General features: G+C 44.6%; 1 protein-coding gene across 1 annotated transcript in view; it reads left to right on the top strand.

Annotated features, from left to right (window-relative positions):
* The window catches only part of TNFRSF21 (TNF receptor superfamily member 21), a 71,074-nt gene that overhangs the window by 26,773 nt on the left and 19,278 nt on the right, over positions 1-25,023 (top strand). The window contains exon 4 of the mRNA XM_075923388.2: positions 17,071-17,336. Within this exon, the coding sequence (XP_075779503.1) occupies positions 17,071-17,336 (266 nt within the window). The remainder of the gene's footprint in view (positions 1-17,070; positions 17,337-25,023) is intronic.

Here is a 25,023-nt window from a genome sequence, read left to right as displayed (position 1 = left end):
TGCAGAAACATTAACTTTGGTATCAAAACGTGTAGTCCTGTGGCACTTTAGAGACTGATAGATAAATATACATATTACAAGCTGTGCTTTCATGGGCAAAACCCATTTCGTCAGATGAGGAGATCTTGAGTTCTTTCAAGTTGAAATCAGGGTGCGTCACTCAATAATTGCCTCATTCTATTCGTTTCCTCTGAAGCAGCTGGCACTAGCCATTCTTGGAGAACAGGACACTGAGCTAGATAAATCATGTGTCTGTCCCACTATGACCTTTCTTATTTTTCTGCTTTTCTCCCTTGCCTACCACTGGCTATGGTTTCTCTGGTTGACACCCACTCCTTGTATCTCCCCTCTTCCCCCAAATACTGACTCATCAGCCCAGCTCAGTCCAGACCCTGCTTGCTGTAATAATGGGATTGCTCAAGAGAAGCCTGTATGTTTTGTATGTTTATCCCAGAAGCTGGTGAGGGGATGCCGTCCAGTCATGCTAAATTCCAAAGGGATACTTATCCACCTGCTGAAACCTCATTATTTCCAAGTTTCCATTGCTGCAGTCCATCTGGAGTCCCAGTGTGGTATCTTCTGCAATCTAAGAGCTTTGCAATCTAAGGGCTTTGTCTACGCTTTAGTGTTGTCACTTACTTGTGGAGGGGAGCAAACAACACACAAAGCGCAGCAAGTTATGGAGCTCTAAAGCACCAGTGTAAACAGGCTCCCAATGGTAGCTGTTAGCTACTCCTCTCCTGGAGTACCTAGAGTGCGAGGGGAGGTATTCCCCCCAATGCTGGTGCTATGACCACTGTCACGTTAAGGTGCTGCCTCAGTAGTGCTTTAACTTATCAGTAGAGACAAAGCCTAAGAAAAATAACAAGGTGAATAGAAGAGGGGTTTCTACTGATAGTCAAAAAGTGTGAACTGTCTCCATGTTTGTCTGCCTGTATCTCAGTTCAGTTGTCTGTGTGCAAAGGGGACTGCCTGGAAAACAGGTCTGGTATGGAGAATTCAATTGGCAAAATAGAGAAAGCAAGAAGTTGGCATGCTTCATGGACCAGTAGTGAGGAACTCATTGGGGATGGGAGCTTGGAAAGTGGGGAAAAGAAGCTGGAACTTGATGTAGTGTTGCAGGGCTAGCCAGGGTTTGGGAGGCTGGGCTTTGATCAACGCCATGGGTCAGGAAGATAATCTTAGCAGCTAAGTTTTGTACAGATCACGGAGGGAAGGTGCATTTGCAGTGAGAAGTCTTTTCCTGCTCTAATGAGCTTGCAATCCAATGTTTCATGTTGTACAATCATCTAGAGGTTTTTCAGTGCCTATGGGATTATAGAGAACTAAAACTTAGGAGCCATAAAGTAAGTAATAGGTATATTCTGCATCTCCCTGTGCACTGTTGTCCTGTCTCTAATTAAAAAAAAAAAAAATCTGAATCTGAACAATGAACAGAACTGCAGATGTGGGGCTCTCTAGTTGTATGCTAAACCCTCCTCATGCCTTCCCTAAACATAGCCTATTTGTAGGGAGTGGCACAAACAGCATCTGTTGCCATTGTTACTAGAACATGATTGAGGTGTGTGGTGGTTTTTTTTTTTTTTTTTTTTTTTTAAATGCAGCTCTTGTAATCATTCTATAACACAGGCAATATTGGTGTGACCTGCCGAGCCGGCTGGCTGGTGTATGGCTTGCATTTGCCATAAATGATTTCATTTGAAACTTCATTGCTTAGAAATGAAGACAAGATGAGCAGAAACCAATTAATATTTTGATGATTGTGGATGAAAAATGATTTGGGGTTTGACTAGAACAGACTACTTGTTAATTTTAATTTGGTTGGCAGCTTGCAACAAAGATGTCTGTGACATGAACTCATTTCTTCAGTTACAGTAGTGTCCAAATTCCTTTTTGCTTTGTTGACATGGAAGATTGGTTCGTCAAAGCCAAATCTGTTGGAAAATAGATTCCTCTGTATTCCATTCTATTGTCTTTTACCCTTTCATTAAATTCACTCCTCTCAGAACTGAGGGAGCCTCATAAAAACAAAGCTGAAAGAGGAAAAAAATTGTACGCATTCCAGTCTTGCTCTTGCTGTAATACCGACGTGAATTAACACAGTTCCAGATTACTACTATGTAACCTGGATGGTCACCTGTCCCAGAACCTTAGAACACAACACCTGGATGAACTTAAGCACCAGATGCAAGTTCATGGTTTGGGTTGGGCTTGGTAATGGGCTGGTTGGCAGCTCCAGAAGAGGCACTTAAGATACCGATAGGGTCTGAACTATCCCCATGAAGTAATTCCTCTGGATTACTTAAAGCACTGTGGGTAGAAACTGGTGCTGCTGTGACCTACACAGGACTTGGTCTGACGGCCATCAGCAGGGCTGCCAATGTAAGACGGCCATCAGCAGGGCTGCCAATGTAGCCACTGCATAGTTGCTAAAGTCACAATACCTTGTGTTCTGTATAGCAACTAATGCCCATCCCAAAGTGTCTTACGCAACCATCTTTCTTTTAATCCTTTGTCAGCTACTTTAGTCTCTAGTTGTCTGAAACCCTTCCCCCCACTTCTAATGTATTCCTTGTGGCTTTGTGAAGCCCTGAATTTTAGGGGAAGCGTGTTTTTAAACTGCAGACATCTAGCACGTCATTTTGCATCTAAACGTCTCCTTTTTATACTGGTGCTTTACCTTCGGAAATAATGGCAAATGCGTGATTTCTTTTTTTTTTTTTTTTTTTTCCCCTAACCCAGTTATACTTTTGGCCATTTTAACATCTGTCGTGTGGTTCGATTTTATTTTAGATCCAAGGGAAAACAGGACATTCTAGGGAGACTTAACCACTTTCTTATTTATTCCAAGCTTTAAGCATTTAACACAGTTGTTGAAGTTTCACAAGCCTTAGAAACAATTACTATACAATTTAACCCTTAAATACTATACAGTCCAAAGCAATTAATATAGCACAAAGCAGTGCAAAAGCAAGATCTACTATAATAGAATAATAAAGCCTAGTTCACTTACACTTCACCCTGTACACAGTGCCACGCAGGAGGTCATGGTTCCTTTGATTCCCACCTGTAGGAACACCATGCACTGGGATTACAAGTGTGAAGGGCCTATTTACTTCTAGTTACATTGAGCAGGACCTGTGGGTCAATTCTACTCATTCCCTCCCATCGATTCTTCTTACTAAGCCTATTTTATAGCAGAGCAAGACTTGGTTGTTCTAATATTAACCTATTGATTGCATATTGTGTACGATACTTAAAATGCCCAATGCCCTATTTGAGATGCATCCTGCTACTCAGGATGTTGCAAAAACTACGTGTGTAGTTGACTGTTTTATGGCTGCATCTGTAATTTTTGCTCATCAGAAACAGAAGTACCAGTACAAGGTTGATTTGTTGTGTGTTTTTGATGTGGTCTCGCTGTACCACTTAATCTGCATTATGCAAAACATTCCAGTCTCCCTCAGCTTCTCCCAACCCCAGCCTTGCCTGCGTGCTGTGTGCACCAGACTTGAGACAGACTTGGATTTTGCTTTTTATGATCTGCACTGTGGTCAAGGCGTCACCATTTATTGTCAAGATAGGGCTGTCCTGGTTCCCCTATAACATCCCATATCAGTGAATTCCACAGTTCTTCCTTTTGTATTAAACCGCCTGCCTTATCCTTTCATTGGATGACTCCTGACATTTGTAGTGTGTGAACACCCTCTCCCCCCAGTCTCATGGTTTTATATACCCTGTTCATCTCCTCCCTTAGTTATACAGCTCTAATCTTAGTTTTTCCTCATACAGAAGCTGTTCCATACTTTTGATCTAGGGTTGTAAAATCCCATTTAAATGCTGCTTGGACCCGTCTCCTTCCCCTCCCCCCCCATATGGATAGGGATCTGTTCCAGCCCCCACCAATTAACTGGAACTGGTAAGCATCACCTGTTAAGGGTGGTGCTTGCTGGCTAACCTGTCACATGCCTACTTTGCTCATCTCTGCCCTTCTCTGATCACTTTCCTGTTCCTCTCCATCCTTTTTTGAGATGGGGTGACCAGAACATATTCAGGGTGTGAATGCATCTTGGATTTACATAGTGGCGTTGTGATATTTTCGGTCTCATTTTTCTATCTCTTTCTTCATTGTAGAATAGAATAAACGGATGAAAGCCTAGCCTTGTTTGTGTCACACGCAAGACTCCCTCTGATTTCAGCAGAGTCATGATTTCACTCGATGAGCCTTTCTTGGGTGGCCCAGTGTCCTTTCTCTAGGAGCGTAACAGTCTAACCTATAGGAACCTTTATAGCTTGCAAAGTGTTTTAGCTCCATTATTAAAGAATGTCTCTTGCTCCCGTTTTCCTGTGGGTGCCTCTATTAATAGAACAAAGATTAGGTCACTTCAAGCCCAGTTAAATGCAGCCAATATCATATTACTTTGAAATCAAACAGTTAGAGACTGACAGAGGGGAAAGGAGCAGATATACATTTTATTTTCAACACCATCGCTCTGTTCATAAATGTTGCCAGTGTTAATGCCAAATCACTTTTGATTATCTTCTGTGCCTTGGAAGAAGCATCAGTTCTACTAAAGGCCTGGTAAGAGAGGCAGGTTAATGATGAAGCTATAGATTGTCAAGTATCCACTGGATTAGGATACTGTTCGTTTTTTTTTTTCCCCCAAATTCGTTCTCCTTTCCACACCTTACATTTGGATGTCTGACAAGATGGTTGTTTTGGAGCCAGTAATAAGGTTTATCTGAAACCAACTTGAGTCCCTCCTAGTAAACTAACTTATGTCTGTCCCCCAGTGGTCAGTTGCTGATCTGCCATTAAAACACCAGAGGCTGAAAAGTAGCCTCCTCTCTTCTTTTTGGTACTTTGAGTAACAGCAGATGCGTCCCCAGTTGGATATTGTAAGTAAGCATGTAGATGGCATTTTGGGAGGAGTGTATGAGGATGAGGTCTGTGTTAATAATAAATGCTTTCTCACTGGCATCTCAGAGTATTAAGCTGGAGGTGTCGGTCTTTCATTTCTTGTAAACACTGATAGGAGGAAGAGTGAAGCATCAAGTTTTTATTGTCCTTTTCAGCCTCAAGATGGGTGTGACAGTAAGTCACTGCTCCTCAAGGTTAGCTAAGGTTAAAGTCTGTCCGGGTAACTGTTGCTTTTCACTAGTTTGTAAACCTGGGTTGCTGCACATAAGATATTAATAGTCTGAATTGTGTTTGAGCATTGTGGTGGTCCAGGTCTTGAATTATGTTGTGCGTTACACAAATTGTTTTGTAAAATTCAGTGCAGAGCTTGATGTTTGCAACATCTGAACTATGCAAGCTATGCATAGTTTCTCTATTTTGGTTGCTGTTTTTGGAATAGTTGAAGATGCAGATTGATGTACTTGTTTAGATTAAAGGACTATTCTGAAAGAAATCAAAATGGATCAATACCTAGACTGCACCAAGAGAGTCTAGATACTATATATACACACATGAGATCTTTGCCAGCAGATCTTAAAACCGGCTAAACAAAGTTAAGTTCTCAAGTGCAAGGGAAGAAAGTTTGCCTTCTGATTATAGAAGAATACAGACTTAGGAGCCTGGGGTTCTGCTTAATTGTGTCTCGGGGTACGTCTAGACTACATGCCTCTGTCGTCAGAGGCATGTAGATTAGGCTACCAGACATAGGAAAATGAAGCGGCGATTTAAATAATCGCCTCTTCATTTAAATTTACATGGCTGCCGCGCTGAGCCGACAAACAGCCGACGATCAGCTGTTTGTCGGCTCAGCGCGGCAGCCATATAAATTTAAATGAAGAGGCGATTATTTAAATCGCCGCTTCATTTTCCTATGTCTGGTAGCCTAATCTACATGCCTCTGGCGACAGAGGCATGTAGTCTAGACGTACCTATAGTTTCTTTAAATGTAGCACGTCCTTGCCTCATGGGTTTTGAGTCTTTATGAGTGTGGGAAAACTGTCATAGTAGGTTCTAGAACAGGGGTGGACAATTTTAGAAGGGGGAGCACTTTACTAATTTTTGAGGGGCGGGGCCAGGACACTTCTGTACTCTCTCTTCCACAAACCTTGATTGGCCTGGGGCGTGGCGAGACCATGAAGTTGTCCCCACCTAGTTAGCTTCCCCCTCCCCCACTCGCCGAGAGAGAACTGCCAGCTGTTCTGAACAGCTGGGGGTTCCCTCTAGGCACCCACACCCTTGCAGGGCAGGAGGAGACTTCATGGACCCCATCCGCCCCAGCCCTGATTGGCCTGGGAGCTCTGGGGAGTGGCAGGGCATCCGCGGGCTGGATCCACTGCTTGGTGGGCCTGATCAGACCCACAAAGGCCCCTTTGCCCCCTCCCACCCGCCCCAGTTCTATAATAAGGATTAATTAGGTCTGCAAATTTCCAACTCAGCACTTTGTTAAATTGGTAAGAAAAGAGTTGAGCAAGATTTAGTAGCTTTGTTAGCAGCTGTATTTTTTTTTTTAATCCTTTAATCCAGATACTGCAGTGCACTTCTTTCGATAACAAAGTGCTCTTGCAAATCTTTAATCCTTACAACTCCTTTTTAGAGAGAAGCACTCTCCATTTTACAGAGCAGAAACAGAGGTGGGCAGAAGGATTTTGCCCAAGGCCCGGCAGACCTAAAAAGAACTCCACTGTTCCTGGCTCCTAGTTCTGTGGTCAGATCATTTATAAGATGACATGCCAGCTGCATTTTGGGTGTGTTGCAACCCACTGTGACTTGTTTTTCATCCTAGTTCTCATTTCAAGTGAAGGCTTTTCCAGCCAGAGCTGTTCTTTCTGACCTGGGTCCAGAAGCTCTTTTCCATCTTTCATGTAACCTCTTGGGGTGGGCAGCAGTCTGTGAAGCCAGCTGAAGATGATAATTTGCTTCCCGTTCCTTCAATAGAATTTAACCAGGGTGGGAACTCTGTCCCATTCCCCCCCCCCCCATCCTTGTGGGAAAATATCATATTCAAGATGGATTCCAGCTCCCGGTAGCATGGTCACATGTCTTTGTAGGACCTACCACAGTTGAGGCTTACAGGAAAAACAACACTATTCATAGATCCTTGTCTTAAGGAACTCGGTGGCCCACTGCTCAAGTGCCATTAGTGGCTTTCACTAGAAGACCTACCTTCACACACAAGAGAGGTACATGCCCACAAATGAAATATACACATTCAGGGGATTATAGGATCTTGAATGATAAGTTACTTGCCCTGATTTGCATAAAACATATTTAAGTTATGCATATTCATATTCAAAAATTCATTTCCATACGAATTATGGTGGCGCAGAGTCACTCCCACCATTCCATTTATGCACCCTCCACCCCAGTATCGCAACCCTCATCCTGGCCTGGTTCAGAGGGGTTGTCCTTAGAGAGTGGAGATAAGAAAGCAAGCGCACCTGGCAACAGTAGTGCCTGTCCTACAGGGCTGGGGATTGTGATGTGCCACACAAGGTTGCAGTGCTGCTCTGGTTTGGCCCTGTTGCCCTACAGTCATAATGGAGTATCAGCCTAGGCTTATTGGTGACTTCTAACGTCTACACACACTCTCTAACCCTGACCCTCCTGCTGCTTCTGTAACCTGTGACAAGCCGGCTTGTTAAGCTAATAGAGAGGCAGCAGCGTGGGAGGTGGTGGGGGAGAGGGGGATGTCAGGAGCTGGTAGATGTGGGAAGCCAGCTCCCTGCACATAACAGATCATGCAGGGTCTTTGTCTGCCTTAAAAGGTCACAGATCCTAAACTTTCCTTTCTTGGAAGAGTGGCACTCACAATAGTGTTAAGTATCAGAGGGGTAGTCATGTTAGTCTGAATCTGCAAAAGCATGCATCTGACGAAGTGGGTCTTTGCCCACGAAAGCTTATGCTCCTACACTTCGGTTAGTCTATAAGGTGCCACAGGACTCCTCGCCACACTCACAATAGTGTTTCACTTGTACATTTGTCATGGACTATTAAAAGACAAATATTCTGCACTAGGTTAAAATCAGGGCACGTTATGCTTTTTTTGCCATTAAAGTGAAAATTGCTTTTTGTTTTTATTCTTCTCTGTCCCCCCACCCCGTCCACCCCCAATACAGTCTCTTCAGAATGTACTCTTCTTCCTGAGTCTGAAAGTATTCTGTAAAGGGCTGAATTTGTTCTTATCCCTTAAGTTTGAGCTTAACACAGAGAGCAAGTGCAGAAACATAATCGAGCAGTTTATGGGGTGCCTTACTAGGATGACAAAGTACAGGCCTTACTACAAGTTTATGGGGTGCCTTACTAGGATGACAAAGTACAGGCCCTGCTATGAGGAGCTTAGTCCAGAGATAAATGTAAAATTCACGTAGCAGTCTATTAAGAGGACAGAATAGGTTGCCATTGGAAATACTACTATGATTAGTTAGCACCTTAGCTGTGAACACTAGTTATTCTAGGATGTAAAGGGTTAGCTAGTTACCCAGTAAGCATCACCCTTACCGGGTGGGTGGTTAACCAATGGGCTTAGCCAGGATGGAAGAGCCCTCCGCCTGGGATGCAGTGGGCCCAGCCTGGCAGGCCCAGCTGGACAGCAGGCAGGGGTCTGCTTCAGTCCAGCTGGGCTCACCATGTCACCCCACAAGCGGGTAGCCGCCCCCTGCTCACGGGATCCCAGTTAATCAGTTAAGCATAAGTTACTCATACTAATGCTTTGGTTTCAAACCATGCTAGCGTGATACTTTGCCACTGATCTTAACTATCAAGTTGATAATTTGAATTGGCAGAATTGCAAGGCTACATCCTGGCTATTGACACTTACACTGAGTTTTATGGCTACTTGAGGGAACAAGTGAGATTTGGCCACTGAACAAGTGCAAAGGCATGTGCTTAAAGCCATAATCTTTTGTTGCCATAACAGTTGTGTCATTTGGGTTTAGTTGGTGGGGGGGGGGGGGGGTATGAAAGGGACCCAACAAATCCCTGGATTTTTTTGGGGGGAAGGGAGTGGCCTGATGGTCTCATGTACAAGTGCAAGGTTATACTCTTCAGAGAGTTGCTGACAGATGTCTAGAGCACCTCACTAAAGGGCATAGACACAAATGGCAAAATATAGCACTTGAAGCTGTCTGCGAAGGAACAGCCTGTTGTGGATATATGGAGACCTCAGTGTCTCTGGCAGGCAGTGTCTGAGAACAGGGATTAATGTCTGTCTACCTGCCAAAACAGACAAGTGAAGCGGAGAACTCATATGAAAGCAGTCGCTACTCTGGCAACTGCAACTTAATTATCTGCTGATGTCTCTCTGGTCTGTTAAGCTTGGGCTTTTTTTCTTTAAATGAGCAATGAAATCGTAGGTCTGTGAAATCACAGGTTCCCTATACTTTTTCTCCTACTTATGCTTGTAACTGAAGTATCCCTTGACTTGAGCTGTAGCATTTTTCCTGTATTGTTTGTGGAAATATTGCCAGGTTTCTGATATTGAAAGTAGAGATGTTCAATGTTGTTGCACTTTCTTAGAGCTTCTAAGGAACAAAACCGGACAAAAGGGTGGGCTGGAGCAGTGTTGCTTTTGGGGATGGTTGTTGGCACAGATTCTTAAGAGTAAAGTTATACTCTCACACATCTATCACCTTCAGACTGGCAGTTTGGAGGCAGGCTGCAAGTACCGTATAAGTTACTTTTGATTTCACTGGTGGCTGGAGTGCTGGCCAGGCATCAGCTTCCCGGAGACTCGTCCATGATGTTCCTTGGGAGATCCCTTCAGATCTGCAGGTCTTTACTTCCTCCAGGCCAGTCCCAGGTTTCTGCTGTGATCTTACCTTTTGAGATAAGAGGGAGGAAAAGGGATTCACTGGCTGCTTCTCAGTTAATTTATCTGCTTGCAGGGTCTTTGTCTCCCTTAAAAGGTCACAGATCCTAAACTGCCTTTTTTGGCTGGGTATTTTTCATTCACACCTCGTACACATTCCACAGGTTACATACATATTCATAAGCAATGTGGTTTCTAAGCAAAATGGGGCTTCATAGCCTTGAGTACAAGAAGTTGCATTGTACTACAGATAACATACCAAAGACATGATAAAAAGCTTAACAAAGAAAGCCCAGGTCAGGGAAGAAGGGAAAAGCAGAGGAGTATGTCTGGTCAGCTAGACACCAGTAAAGAGAAGGGAGGAGGGTCGTGTCCAACTGGTTACAAATATCATGTATTTTAGTAATCGTGTAGCTGCAACAATTTTTAGTGGTTACACAGTTACTAAAATACTCCCCGGGGGCAGAGCTGGTAGCCAGTGTGCTACCAGCCCCTGGCTTCCGGCCACCCTGCACCCTGTATCAGAGGCAGCAGCAGCTCTTCCCAGCAGGGGGCCTGAACTCCCCGTGGACAGATGCTGCTCTGGGATCCCGTCTCCTCCCTCCCCCACACTGCTGCCTCTGATAGAGAGGAAGCAGTGGGGAGGGGAGCAGGTGGCTCTGTGGGAGCTGATGCTTGTGGGGAGCTGGCTTTTAAGCTGGCTCCCCATGGCACTGTCTCCCCCTCCCCTCCGTATTGTGTGTCTGCATGTAGTCATTTGGATTAACTGATAAGCCTCCTCTTCTCAGTTAATTGTTTAAACAGCTAGGCACCAACATCCCTAATTGCACTAGAGGTTCAGGAATCATACTCTTCTTTCCATTTTAATTGGACTCTGCATATTATAGAAGTACCTCTTCAGCTGTAATTGCTGTGCATCACAAGGACATTCCCCAGTCTTCAGCTGACACAAGGTGTGTACTGCCAGTGAGTGTGTCTCCCATAGCCTGGTAGGCAGACATGCTTGACAGCTCACAAAAAGCTTGTTAAAGATAACGGAGTGCAATGTTCTCTAATTTTTTCCATCTATGTGTGAAATAAATTTTGTTACATGCACTTAGTGATGGTGCACATTTGCACATGCCTAGAAACACATGCTGGTGCTGTGGGTGCTCTGCTAATCATCTGAACAGCATTTGAATCTGTCCTGGGTGGCTGCCCAAGCACTCAGCTCACCGGGAACACGGTCAGTATGTATGCCGCTGCGCAGGCTAGCTGCCCAAGTACAAATCCATCTACTCCTTCTTTCTCTCTAATCCCTCCCCCTGGGTCCGTAGTTAGGTGGCTAACTTACACTGTGACATCCACACTGCTGTTTTTAGCATGATAGTTCAGGCAGAACTCTTGTCGTCACCTGGGCTGGGAGCAGTGTTCCCATCAGCAGGGTAGACAATACCTTTGGTGCCTAGCATCTTGGGACAGCCACTTGTCTTCTGGGTCACTGTGACTGACCCAGATCAGGGCATGAAGACATGCTAAGACTTGGGTGAACAGCTTTTTCTTCCCTGAGTTTAAAAAAGGACCAAGCCTACGTGCAGCATAACCAGGAAGGTATCTGGGGTCAATTGGAGTTTGCTAGAAGCTACAAGCTAATTAGACACCTGCAGGTCTCACAGCCAAGGAGAGGGGAAGGAAAAGAGCAAAGGATGGGAAGAAGGAAGTACTGTGTAGAAGAGCTTTGTGAGCTGAGGACTGACAAGCAGGTACTAAAGGAAAGGTGCAGGGAGGGATTGTTTGGGGAAGTTGCCCAGGAAAAAGCTGCCAGACTGAGAGTGGCAGTAACTCTGCCTGTTACCACTGCCTTAGGTTCCCTGGGCTGGAACCCGTAGTAGTGGACAGGCCCAGGTTCCCTCCAACGCTCCCCATGACATCAGAGATATCTGCCTCGGAGAAGGGAGATCAGGACTCCAGAGAGGAGCTTACCCCCCAAACTTATGAACTATCCTCTGAGAGTGGCTCCTGCCTCTAGTAAAGAAAGAGGCTGTGTGGAGGGCCACAGCGAGCCGCTGTGGCTAACACTATCCACCAGTAGCGCAAGACCCTTGGGGAATAGCTGGAGCTTTGCCACAGTCACCTGACATCAGGGGAGGACAGTAATGTTTTCTGGGGGAGCTCTCCAAAGTTTTGATTAGTGGTCATGGGCCACACTTGTCTATGGAGGGAGTGCAGGGTGTGGGAAGGAGGTTGGGTGCCAAAGGGAGCTTGGTACGGGACTGGGGTGCAAGAAAGGGTGTGAGGTCTGAGAGGGAATTTTGGTGAAGAAGAGGGTTGTGACCTGGGGCAGGAGATTGAGGTGCAGGGTCTAGGAGTGGAGGGGGGAGGGTATGGGTGCAGGAGAGGATTCTGGCCTGGGAGGGGGTGCAGGGTCTGGGAGGGAGTTGTGACCTTGGGCAAGGGGTGCAAAGGGTTTGGCTGTTGGCATGGGGCAGGGAGATAAGGTGCAGGAGAGGGTGGGGTGCCAGAGGCAGGCTCTGGCTAGGTGGTGCTCACCCAGGCTGCTCCCAGCCAGCATCCCAGCAGGACCCTCAGGCAGGCTCCCTGCCTGCAAGCAGCCCAGACTGCTCAAAATGGCTGGCTGCTCCATGTGACTCTCTGCGCCATGCACTGGATAGAGGGAGGCTTCTTGTGCTGCTCCCACCCTCAGCACAATCTCTTATCTCCTGTTGGCAGGCTTCTGGCCAAAAGGAGCTGAGATTGTGCTGGGGATAGGAGCAGTGCATGGAGTCACATGCACACACTTCACCAGCACGCAGCGCAGAGAGCCACATGGGGCTGCTTTGAGCAGCATGGAGCTGCTCCGTGTCTCAGTCCTGGTGGAGCAGCCATGGGCCAGATTAAAAAGCTTGGCGGGCTGCATCTTGCCTGCCCATGCCTTGCACCACTTCCTTGCACTTGTCTCTTAGTCTGTTGCCTGGAATCATTTCACTGGGAGCATTTGCCGGACTGGTTTTTACTCACGAAAGCTTATGCCCAAATAAATCTATTAGGGTATGTTTATGCTACCACCCTAGTTCAAACTAGGGTGGTTTAATGTAGGCAACCGAAGTTGCAAACGAAGCCCGGGATTTAAATATCCCGGGCTTTATTTGCATCTTGCCGGGCGCTGCCCTTTTTAAAGCTCCGCCAGTTCAGACTCTGTGCTTGTGGCTACATGCGACACGGAGTAGGTAGTTCGGATTAGGCTTCCCATTCCGAACTACCGTTACTCCTTGTGGAACGAGGTGTACCGGTAGTTCGGAATAGGAAGCCTAATCCAAACTACCTACTCCGTGCCGCGTGTACCTGCGGGCACGGAGCCCGAACTAGCGGGGCTTTAAAAATGGCGGCGCCCGGCAAGATGCAAATGATGCCCGGGATATTTAAATCCCGGGCTTCATTTGCAACTTCGGTTGCCTACATTAAACCACCCTAGTTCGAAGTAGGGTGGTAGTGTAGACATACCCGTAGTCTTTAAGGTGCCACCGGACTCCTCATCATTTTTGCAGATACAAGCTAACAGTTACCTCACAGAGACCAGTCTCTGTGCCTAGTGCTAATTTTGTAAGTGTTCTGGACAGTGCTTTTTTTGAGACCAAAAAAAAAAGCACCGTTTCTGGAAATCTGCAGATGGTACGATTTAAAGCTCGTTATGAGCATTAATAACTTCTTGGGAAGTAATGAGTGAATTAAGTTGCACTAAATGGCTCAAACAATATTCATCTCAACTTGGCAGCATCTACCAGGAACTTGTTATGTATTAGTCTTAATCTTATTTTTCAGAACAGTGGGCGTAATGGTCGTCTTCTGGCTGACTGAAGCTGAATTAGTTCTTTTTGTCTCTTCTGTGTTTGTTCAATGTAGTGAATCTAAGATTTCAAAAATTACTTTTAAATCACAATGTGTAAGCCTTTTGGTAGAGCATAAGGCTGAAATTTTACAACTCACAACAAAAACTTTCCTAAAGGCTTGATAGGCCATAATGTTTTATCTTAATATGAGAAGTTAATGACCTTTGCTAAAGGATATAAGCAGTCCTAGCATATAAGCGCTTAATATAGCACTAAAACTATGATTTTTAGCTTACTAAGCTTGTGAACATCAATATTAGCATACAAAAATGTTGTTTAGCACAAAGTCTCATTCAAGAACACAATTGATAAATAGCAAAGCTTTGTGTAAACTGGCATCAGCTGAGATCTACCCTAAACGTGCCAGGACAAAGTTTGATGTTTATCTATCTGGATAGGCACAGGTAGCCCAGAACTAAGTACTGCCTGAACATATGAACTGCTATAGTTAATACGCCAGGACAATAACATGTCAAATTATGTTTCATTACCTGTGTGAGTGATTGCCTTTTACAGCAGCAGGCAGTTAGCAGAGCTTCCACCAAGTTTAATATTGACTTGCATTTGAGGCACTTATTCCTCTTTCTTGACACTGAGTCTGAGGTCATCTTAAGTATCTGAGTCCCTTATCTTCTAGTTTGTTTGCTCTGTCAGCTGCCGTGGGGCATAGGGAAATGCTATTAGCTCTGTTTTGAAGATGGGAACAAGGGAATTAGCCCAGAAAGTTTATATTAAAACAAAGTTGAACTAAGGGTGTGAAAGTGTAACCGTTCACATGGTTAATGGATGAGCCTTGGCCCATCGGTTAACCGTCACTATTACACACAGGCACCCTTCTGTTTCTATATGAGAGGCAGCAGTTCAGGGGGGCAGGCGGGAGCTGGTTGGCGGGGGTGCGTGTGTATTAAGTCAGCTCCCTGCATATACAGGCTCCCATGGAGCTGCCTCAACCTTTTCCCCATCCCCGATGGTGCTGTCTCTGTATTGAAGGCAGCAGCATGAGTGGGGGCAAATGGGAGGTAATGCTGCCCATTTCTTATTTATAATCTCACCTGAAAGTGAGAACAGGTGTTCACATGTCAGCTGTACATGGAATTGCAAAGTGTTTGTGCGTTAGATATGCTAAACATTTGTATGGCCTTTCATGCTTTGACTCGGAAGCTCTAAAGTTTTTTACACTGTTTTGGTTTTGAGTGCAGTTATGCAAAATATAACGATTCTACATTTGTAGGTTTCACTTGGAAAATAGATATTGCACTAACATACTTGCATGAGGTCCATTGGAAAATGCTGTTTCTTCTGTTCATCTTCTTTACAGTGCATATTTGTGATAAACAGTGCAATTAAAGCTGTGATTAATCACAACCATTTTTTAATATCTTGTGTGAAAGGGATTTTTTAATTGTTTGCCAGCCCTAATAATAAGCTTCTTCAGAAGCAGCTCCTTGACGCATAGCTTTTAGAACATGTCGCTGTGACATTCTCAATATTAGAGACAGTGGATGAGGTAATACTTTTTATAGGTCTGGCTTCGCTTGGTAAAGACAGAGAAGCTTTTGAACCTACAAAGAGCTGCTCAGATCTGCTGTGTGAGCTTGAAAGCTTCTCTTTCGCCAACCAAAGTCAGACCTATAAAAGAAATTACCTCAGCCTCCTTGTCTCCAATATCCTCCAACCAACATGGCCACAACAATGCTTCATGCGTCTAATTACAGCCCTTAATCTTTCCTTTGTGCCTCTATTTTAAGTCATTGAATATTTGGTAATTGCTTGTACATGCTTAACTGGCCTTATTTAAACATTGCTGTTGCAAATGTGACTGTTTATAGCCAGTGTGGGTTTCCATAGAGCCTACGAGCGCAGCTGCTCTTCCCCACCCTGGTATTATGAAAATCATGTGTGTGAGGCATCACCACGATTTTACTATTAAAACAGTGACCCTCTGTGTAGAAATTAAGTGACTACAGTTTCTGCTTAGTCTAAAAATTGTGTGACCAAGGCTGTTTAAATCTGATCGCACTGGGAAGTTATTTCTCTGTAAGCTCTTGCTGTAGTTGCCACAAAGCTGTTGCGTGCCTGCAAATGGGAGGGAGAAGTGGGATGTGTGCTTATGAAATGAAAGGGCTGAGGAAATCTCAGATGTGGTCCGCCCTATGAAAACTGGAGCTGCTTGTATGAAAACCATCTATGTTGGATCCCTTGTATGGTTGCTTAAGATGGGTTTTGCTGAGTTTACATGTCTAAAAAAACCCCCCAAAACCCAGGGTTTCTTGCTCCAGACATCTTGTAGTTTGCATTTCAAGGTTTGTACTGGCTCACTCCATCTCTCCACATGGATGAACTTGGCTTTTAATTATATCCCTTCTGAAGTTTCACAGTGAGAGGATATTGTGTTGGTAGTTTTGTAAGGCTCTTGGGCTCAGTTGTTTGAGACATGGTGGGTGAAAAAGGGCAGGGAGGGGCTTTTTAATAGAAAACTTTGTGAAGTATTTCATGTGAGAGTTGTGCTTTTTGCCTCCTAAAACTCGTATTTTGCAGGTCTTTCAAGTGGCTCCACAGTGGAGCAGAAGCTTACAGGTGTTGGTCGCTAGCACAATCCCACTGTAATGGGGTTTGAATAATTCAGAAAGCACCTGTTACTTAATGGCAAGAAAAGTTCAGGTGAACCCTAACACACCCACGTCAGTAGTTCCATAATGTGTCACCACTTCAGTGCTTTTCTGCAGGGCTACAGAAGACTTAATCACTCTTCTTTAAGGACCTCTTCACAATCCAGAGCATCTCCTATGTGGTTTCAGTCGAATAGCAGTGATGAATCCATCCAGTAGTGAGGAAAGTCAGTTTTCTGTTGAACTAGATGAGATCATCGTGCAGACGCATAGCGAGTGCCTCTTTAACCAGAATCCACTTTGAAATGCGTGGCAGCCTCGGTTCCCAAATCAAACAGGCAATCGAAGGGGGCTAGTTGGCCAGCTATAATGCAATACAGCCACCAATGAGGAAGCTCGTTAACAACAGCCATTGCTCAGTCCTGGTAGCTAATTTAAGAAGATGTCTCTGCATCAGAGTCTATTTATGTATTTTACACCCTTCAGTGACATAAGTGTCAAATGCATATTGTTAAAGCAGAACACTGGGAAGTAGTGTGCCACCTCGTATTATAAGCATCCTTTAAAGCTAATGCAAGATGTAAAGAGGTGTTAAGTATAGTTCTTTGATGGAAGAGATCTGTTAGGTGATGCCCACCCTTCTGCTAGGACAAAACTGCCAGTTGTGTGGTATTTAACTGATAAGAGGCTGCAAGGCTGGCAACTAAATCATGGTTTGACCAAGTCCTGGCTGGGATAATTTAGTGGGGAATGCAGGGGGTTGGACTCGATGACCTCCTGAGGTCTCGTCTAGCCCCAGGATTCATCTCCACCTCTCCTGTCTGACAGGCATTGACATTCTGAAGCTGGTGGCAGCTCAGGTGGGAAGCCAGTGGAAAGATATCTACCAATTCCTGAGCAACGCCAGTGACCGGGAGATGGCGGCTTTCTCCAATGGGTACTCGGCAGACCATGAAAGAGCCTACGCCGCCTTACAGCACTGGACCATCCGAGGCCCTGAGGCTAGTCTCGCTCAGCTCATCAGCGCGCTGCGTCAGCACAGACGTAACGATGTAGTGGAGAAAATCAGAGGCCTGATGGAAGATACGACTCAGGTAAAGTGTATGGTGGTTGCAGAGGCAGCTCTTTTTATTTACAGGCAGTCCCCGGGTTACGTACAAGATAGGGACTGTAGGTTTGTTCTTAAGTTGAATTTGTATGTAAGTCGGAACTGGTACATATTGTAGGGGAAACTCTAGCCAAACATTTCTCCAGAGTTCAGTTTTATTCTCCCACACCTCACTTCCCTCAGTCCTTTATTCTCAAGATGAGGTGTCTGCTGAGAAAAGCTGCTCCGCATCTCCCTGGTCGTCTGGGGGGGGGCACTAGCTTCGCGTCTCTCTGGTCTGCTGGGGGGGAAGCAGGTAGTGTGGGGTTGCCTCACCCCGTTTGTAAGTAGGGATCCGATGTAAGTCGGATCCATGTAACCCGGGGACTGCCTGTACTTCATTATGCACTTTGACAGAAATTTGTCTCGGTCTGTCCTCCCAAGCCTGGGCCTGCCCTGAAAAACTTTATTGGTGTAACTACGTTGTTCAGGGGTGTGAAAAATCCACACCTCTGTGCAATGAAGTTTACCAACCTAACCCCTCCCCCTCTTCCTATCAACATACCTCTGAGGGTGACAGATTAACTGCCCAATGGGGAGATGTTCTGTCATTGGCATAGTAACATCTTCACTAGAGTACTGTCTATGATCGGAATGTAAAATTTTGATTATTTGGCTAATCGAAGAGTCGATACAATTTTCATCAACTATTCGATGAATCGATGAGGGTGCTTCTGCCTTTGAAATGTTGCACCAGCCCCAAGGCTGTTGCTACCCTTCTAAGGCGAAAGCCGTGTGGGGAGCACAGGGCCAGTGGAGCACTCAAGCAGCCCCTACTGCCCTTGTGCTCCCCGTGGCATTTCAAAGCGGCAGCACCACATGGAACCAGGGTCAGCGGGGGACTCCCAGCTGTTCCTGGGCTGCATGCGGCATTTCAAAGTGGCAGTGCCATGTGGAGCCCAGGGTCTGACCCCAGGCTCCATAGCCGCGCTGCTGCTTTGAAGCCCCCCCATCTACTCCCCCTCCTTCTGCCTCCCCTTGCTGCCTCTTTGTGATAGAAGCAGCGAGGAGGGGGGAAGCAACTAGTCGACTAGCCTATCGACTATTCGATAAGCATTTCACATTCCTAGTCTGTGAAGGCCCAATGAAATGAACTATACCAAACTGACGTGAGCTCTAGAACATATACACACAGTGCAGCTCCGCTCCTATGCATGTCTTGCCAGTAACTTTAGGGTGAATGTGTTTAGGCTTCAGGTTAACTAAAGGTCCCTTAGAAGCTGCCCTAGATGATATGTCCGTGCAGCCTTTCTGGGGGGGGGGCCACCTATACTGCACCAGGGCTTATGTTCAGGCTTCTGTCCTGTGCAGTTGAGTTTTGCTGGAGCAGAGTTCTCATGTAGTTCTGTGTGCAGACCTTCCATCCCTGTCATCTCTAGGTGTACTACAGATGGGTGTGTGGAGTGTCTAAGGTGTAGAAAGCAATTTGAGTAGGCAAACGAACATAAACTGGAGGTTCCTGCTAAAAGGATCTGTGTAATAGCTAATCTTTAGGTTTCAGAGGTACGTGTTAACCCCTGAACATTTGGAAAGTGCAAACCTCAGATGTTTTCAGCAGTATATGACCCCCCCCAAATGAAATAAAATATAGTGCAGAACTCTTTATGGCTATGAAGAAATTTTCAAATTCCAGACGTTAAAGTTGCTGGGGTATGTATGGCAATAGAAATGCCATCTTTTCTTTATCAAAAGTAAACTGCAAACAGCGTAAGTGCCTTTTATGCTATGCGTTAAAAGCTACTTTTTTTTTGCTTGAGCAGTCTTAAGATTGTGTGCTCCCTGGTGTTTGATCTACCAACCATGTATTGTGTTAGCAGGTCTTTCACATTTTATAATAGTGACTTAATGCTTAGGGTCTTAGTTAATTTTTAAGCAAGATGCTTGGGTGTATCGAGCCTCTCAGTTGTAATCCTACCAAAGTCATTTGTGCACAGAGCACAGCTTCTTGTTGCATGGTTAAATAATGAATAGCTTTGTCTTTCAGTGTGACAGCGTCTATTCTAATTTAATCTAAATAACCCAAAGCACATAAGTGTCAGATTTGCATGCCATTTTCCAAGACTTCTTGCATCCAAACTTTAAAATCTAAATTTAAAGCATAAGGCATAATTAATGTAAAATCCAGTCCTGTATACTTAGATGTACATTTTCCATGTGTGTGGGGGGAGAGGAGGAGGCATATCAAAAGCATAAATAAACCAAGCTTCCTAGTCTCCTTGAGTATGTAATAAGTTAGGCGTTTTGTCTGGTTATATTTTGACATTGAATACTTATGATAAATCCTGGATTAGGGCATCAGATAAGATGTCATTTGGTTTGGATTTGTCATCGGTATCCAATTAAGATTGCTCGAACAAAACTAGTCAGTGTTGGAGGATTTGTTGAGGCATCACAGTCAGTAATTTAATTAAAACTATTGGATACTGTACATCATTTTTCTCCTGCCCTAAATTTTTCACTGTTGAAAGAATTCTCAAGGGTTCGCCTGGGAAGGCAGAGGTAAAAGTCTTGAATAGCTACTTGGTGTTTTGGTACTCAAGATACATTCTTTCGGTTTGACCATCTCATTTCCAGTAAGAGGACCTCTATAAACAAGCAGGGCATATTATACCATTAATATTATATTATTATATGAATGTCTCTGAAAACAAGCAAAACCAAACCACCTACAGGTTTGGTTCAGTTGTAATCCCCACTGCCTGTGTGTTAGAATATCTGATGAAATGGGTTCCAGTCCAGGAAAACTTGTGCCCAAATAAATTGGTCAGTCTTTAAGGTGCTGCAGGACTCTTTGTTGTTTTTGCTGAAACAGACTAACCTAAAACTTGTGTAAAGTTTTTTCTGTGTGAAAACTTCCCCTCTATTGGGTTTAATGAGCAACAGAGGCCCCAAATCAGCAAGACATTTGAGCACGTGTTTAATTCTGAAAACTAGACTTTAGCAGGAAAATGGATTGCTATAATAAACACTGCAATGCAGAGAACTCATGCTTGTACTATATAGGACTGTCCTACGAGGGCCCCTCGCTTTGCTTCTGATGTTAAGAAATTAAGACACTTACTGCTTAGGAGCACTGCAAAGATCTTTCATAGGGGTATTTTAAAAAGCGATATTCTAAAAGTTTTATCTCAGCTAGGATTTAAAGGTGTTAGAAATGTGTCCACTACAGGGTTCTTCTAACTCACCTTTTTAAATCCTAGGCAAGAGAGAATCTCACAGGCTCCTTTCTAAAGGGCAAATACTGTATTTTCTGGCGTATAAGACGACTTTTTATGCTAAAAAACATCCCCCAAAAATCGGGGGTCGTCTTATACGCCGGGTATACAGGCAGTCCCCGACTTGCAGGTTCGAACGGGGCTTTTCTCGCCCCGGAGGACACAGACTGCGGGACCTCGTGGTCCCGCCGCCCGTGTACTCCGGGGCGAGAAAAGCTGCTCCGCGTCTCCCTGGTCTGCAGACCAGGAAGACGCGGAGCAAAGCCGCGGAGGGGCTCGGGCAGCGGGGCATCCCGGCTGTCCCGCTGCTGGCGTCCTCAGAGGCTTTGCTCCCGGTGTCCCTGGTCTGCTGAAGACGGTCCCCAGCAGACCAGAGGCACCGGGAGCAAAGCCGGGGAGGCAGAGGGGCGCTGGGGCGCTGCCGGTTGGCCTCTTAAGGGGGGGTAGTCTTATACGGCGAGTATAAGACGAAAACCTATCTTTTAACTAGAAAATTAGGGGGTCGTATTATACGCCCAGTCGCCTTATACGCCGGAAAATACGGTAGGTTTGAGCCTTCTGCTGCTGCTTTATAACATGGAAAGAAAACAAGAATGTTTTCTTTCAGGTGTTTACAGTAGAAATTCAGACGACCATGGAAGATTCCAACCAGAAAACTAACTTAACAAGAGTTGAATAGTAATAGAAATATAGCCGTGTTAGTCTGGTGTAGCTGAAGCAAAATGCAGGACTATGTAGCACTTTAAAGACTAACAAGATGGTTTATTAGATGATGAGCTTTCGTGGGCCAGACCCGCTTCCTCCGATCAAATAGTGGAAGAAAATAGTCACAACCATATATACCAAAGGATACAATTAAAAAAATGAACACATATGAAAAGGACAAATCACACTTCAGAACAGAAGGTGGATGCTGGGGGGGGGGAGGAAGGAAGGTAAGTGTCTGTGAGTTAATGATATTAACAAGAGTAGATTGAGAGCACTTAAGGGGCAAAATTTTAATATCGCCAAAAGCAGCTTTACATGGACCCTTGGTGAGTTCCAGTGTCTGCCTAATGCCCATTATGGGACACGGCTGAAACTCCATGCTGCTATCTCTGATGGAGAGGCAGCAATGCGAGGTGCTAGGGGCTTCCCAGGGGTGGGGCCAGATTGCACTGGCTGCCAGCCCTGCCCCTGGGGACTGTAGAATTGTTGACTAATTGCTAAGAATTCTTGCAGTTACACTATTCAGTTAACTGATAACTAACATCCCTAGTCCAAGTAAACTCTTTCCCTTTAAAACACGGATGTTCACAATGTGTGTTATCTGGAGACCTCTACCAAGGCTAAAATGGAGACATAAGCATCTGTGTCTCCTAAGCAGCAAAAAGGGGTGTAAAAATGCAGTTTGAAACCAGTTTAGTAGATCTGTATCTGTATCCGTGTTACTGTGAGGCCAGGTTTACACTAGAAATATTTGCTGATCTAGTAACTTTATTTAAGGATATGACTCTCTTGATATTTGTATACCAGTAAAAGCTCTAGCATTGACACACTTACATTGACCAAAAGAATGCTTTCCTAGTATTGCGTATTTTAAGGGACTTGTATAGTAGCAAACACTCCTAGTGTAGATAAGGCCTTAATAGCGTCTTTCAAAAAGAATTGCCAAAGTGACCTCTTTCCTTGTGAGAACATGACACATGAAGGGCTTGTTCTTAAACTGTTGCTGGGAAGAGACACTGATTGAACGCAAATGAGAAATGCTGCAGCTAAGCTGATTATAACTAGATTGTGTTCATCTCTATGGAGTAGGGTGCTAGGTCATGTCTAACTCCGGGCTTTTGCATGATGGAATGGTATTCAAATGTTTCCAGGGAATTGGATATTATAGAAACTTTTTCCTGATTCATTGAGCACAGGTGGGTAGAGTCCTTGGAAATTGGGGACTTACTAAAACTAATGCATAGGTAAATCTTGCAGAATCCCAGGAAATACTTATTGGTTAGGAAACACAGTGGTGCGATTTGTGATCTGAATCTTAGGAGCATGGATGTCAGGGTAATGAGGAAGCAGTGGTTGGTGGAGGCTTCCAAATTAGGGATGCGAACAGGTAAGGAGTTTACCGTCAGCCACATGGGGACCAGTGGCTGGCAGGCCTGCCTAAAGATGGAGGGCTGCTTAACCTATTTATGGGTTAAACATAAATGTTTAACTGGTTAATTGATTAATTGGGATTTTACATCCCTATTGCAAGCACAAATCTCTCTGATAAATCTCTCTGATAACCTCAAATTAGGGTAATTAGCATCCTACGGATTGGTCACAATATTTACCCTGATCCTTCCCTCATCCCTTTTCAGTGTGATTCCAAGCGCTATTTATTTGGTATATGCAAACCAGTCAAGCCAAACCACTATGTTCTTAACAGTGTTCAAGGCCTGAAAACCTCCTGGAACTTGAGCCATTTTGCATATGTGCCATATGTGTTGTGGTTTGTGGCTGCCCACCTTGCCATAGTGGACTGTCTGCCGCACAGATTCCGTGCCTGGTACAGAAGGCTCTGTTGCTTTTGCTGCGTGTCAGATCTGAGTTGACGCTGCATGGGGTCTGAAACAAGGTGATTATTTGTTGATTTCTCTGAGGACCATGAAACTTGCTTCAAGACCTTTACCGTAGTGGTTCTCAACCAAGGGTATGCATACTCTTAGAGGTACACAGAAGTCTTCCCAGGGATACATCAACTCCTCTAGATAGTTATCTAGTTTTACAACTGGCTACATTAAAAAAAACACTGATAAAATAAGTACAAACTAAAATGTCATACAATGACTTATGCACTGTTCTTTATACTATACACAGAAATGTGAGTACAATATTTGTATTCCAATCAATTTATTTTATAACTTTATGATAAAAATGAGAAAGCAAGCTTTTTTTTTTTAATAAGTGTGCTAAGATACATTTGTCCTTTTATGTATGATTTTTGCTGTTTTTAAATGAGGAGAAACTTATGGGGTAGGCAAGGCCAATCAGACTCCTGAAAGGGATACAGCGGTCTACCACAAATCCCTACTCAGTAAACTTACCCACAATGTGCGGTGAGAGCAGACAACCATGTGGTGGATTAAACATGTTTTTAATTAACAGTAGATGCAGCGTGTTGCACAATTTCCTGCATAACACTGGCTAATTTTCCAAAACAAGCTTTTCAAAGAAAACAAAAATCATTACTGTGTTACAGGTGGCAAAGGCTGTAAATACCTCACTTTTCATTGTATGCTAATTTTGGACACCGAAGGCTTATCTTTACTCTGCTGAGCTACCTCCAGCTCCCAGTTAGGAGAAACTGTAGTTGCTAAAAACACCTTTTGAAAAATCATGCTGTTTCTACCACTTAACGTTGCCCAATCCCGATAACTTTAGGTATCCAGGGGGAGACCTGCACCACTGCCCAAGATATCTGGGTGCTCACTTCTTGCAAATGGGAACTGAGGGTCAAATTCCCACAAGTGGCTTCAAAATATCTAAATCTCAGGCCTTGTTTCTGTTGTGGAAACAATGAGGAGTCCTGTGACACCTTAGAGATTAACAGATTTATTAGGGCATAAGCTTTTGTGGGTAAAACCCACTTCATCAGATACATTGGAGTGAGTGAGTGAGTGTCCTTGTGAGTGAAGTTAATCAAATCAGTGTGGGAGTCTTGTTTGCAGCCTTTGATGTAAATCTCCAGAGAGGGGGAAATTGCCTCTGTAATGTGTTAACCAGTTGAGATCCTTATTCAATCCTGATTTGATAGTGTTGAATTTGAATTTGAGGCATCCCAATGTGCAGGGCTCAACAAATAATACAATCTACTCACCCATGGCGAGTAGATTGTAACCCGGAAGAGCTGGGTTCAGATAGCCGGACAGTTCGGCGAGCCCTGCCAATGTGCCAGTTGGGCTCAGATCTCTCTTGTTTTTGCACCACAAACATACAGGGAGACATGCCCCCTGCCTCCAGAGTCTCCTGCACTGACTACACCACACGTGTTTACAGGCTGTCATAAGTGGGGTCAGACCCTGCTTACCCTACTCACCCGTGTAACCTCAGTGAAGTCTGTGGGATTCCCATGCCTAGTGAATTGGACTTGGCCTAAATCTAAGTGCATTTGGTAAGTTAAAAGGCACACATTTCTTTGCATGCATTCCATCTTAAACAAGCAGCAAAGCCTTGCTCCCCTACCTTATCTGCAGGTGCCTGTCTGGGAGAGGGTGAAGATATATTCAGGAAACTAGCCTGCATGTTGCTAGGGAAGTGATGCAGCTTGATAAGGACTGTGGAAATGTCTCTAGTCACCCTATTGATGGAAGACGACAGGCCCTGGCATAACTATTGCACCTTGGAAATAATGGAAGCAGCATAGGAAGGAGTTCAAGAAAGGACTTAAACTGT

This window comes from Pelodiscus sinensis, chromosome 3 (assembly GCF_052426305.1).
Source record: "Pelodiscus sinensis isolate ZL-2025 chromosome 3, ASM5242630v1, whole genome shotgun sequence".
Classification (NCBI taxonomy): domain Eukaryota; kingdom Metazoa; phylum Chordata; order Testudines; family Trionychidae; genus Pelodiscus; species Pelodiscus sinensis.
This window is presented reverse-complemented; position numbering and strand designations above follow the sequence as displayed.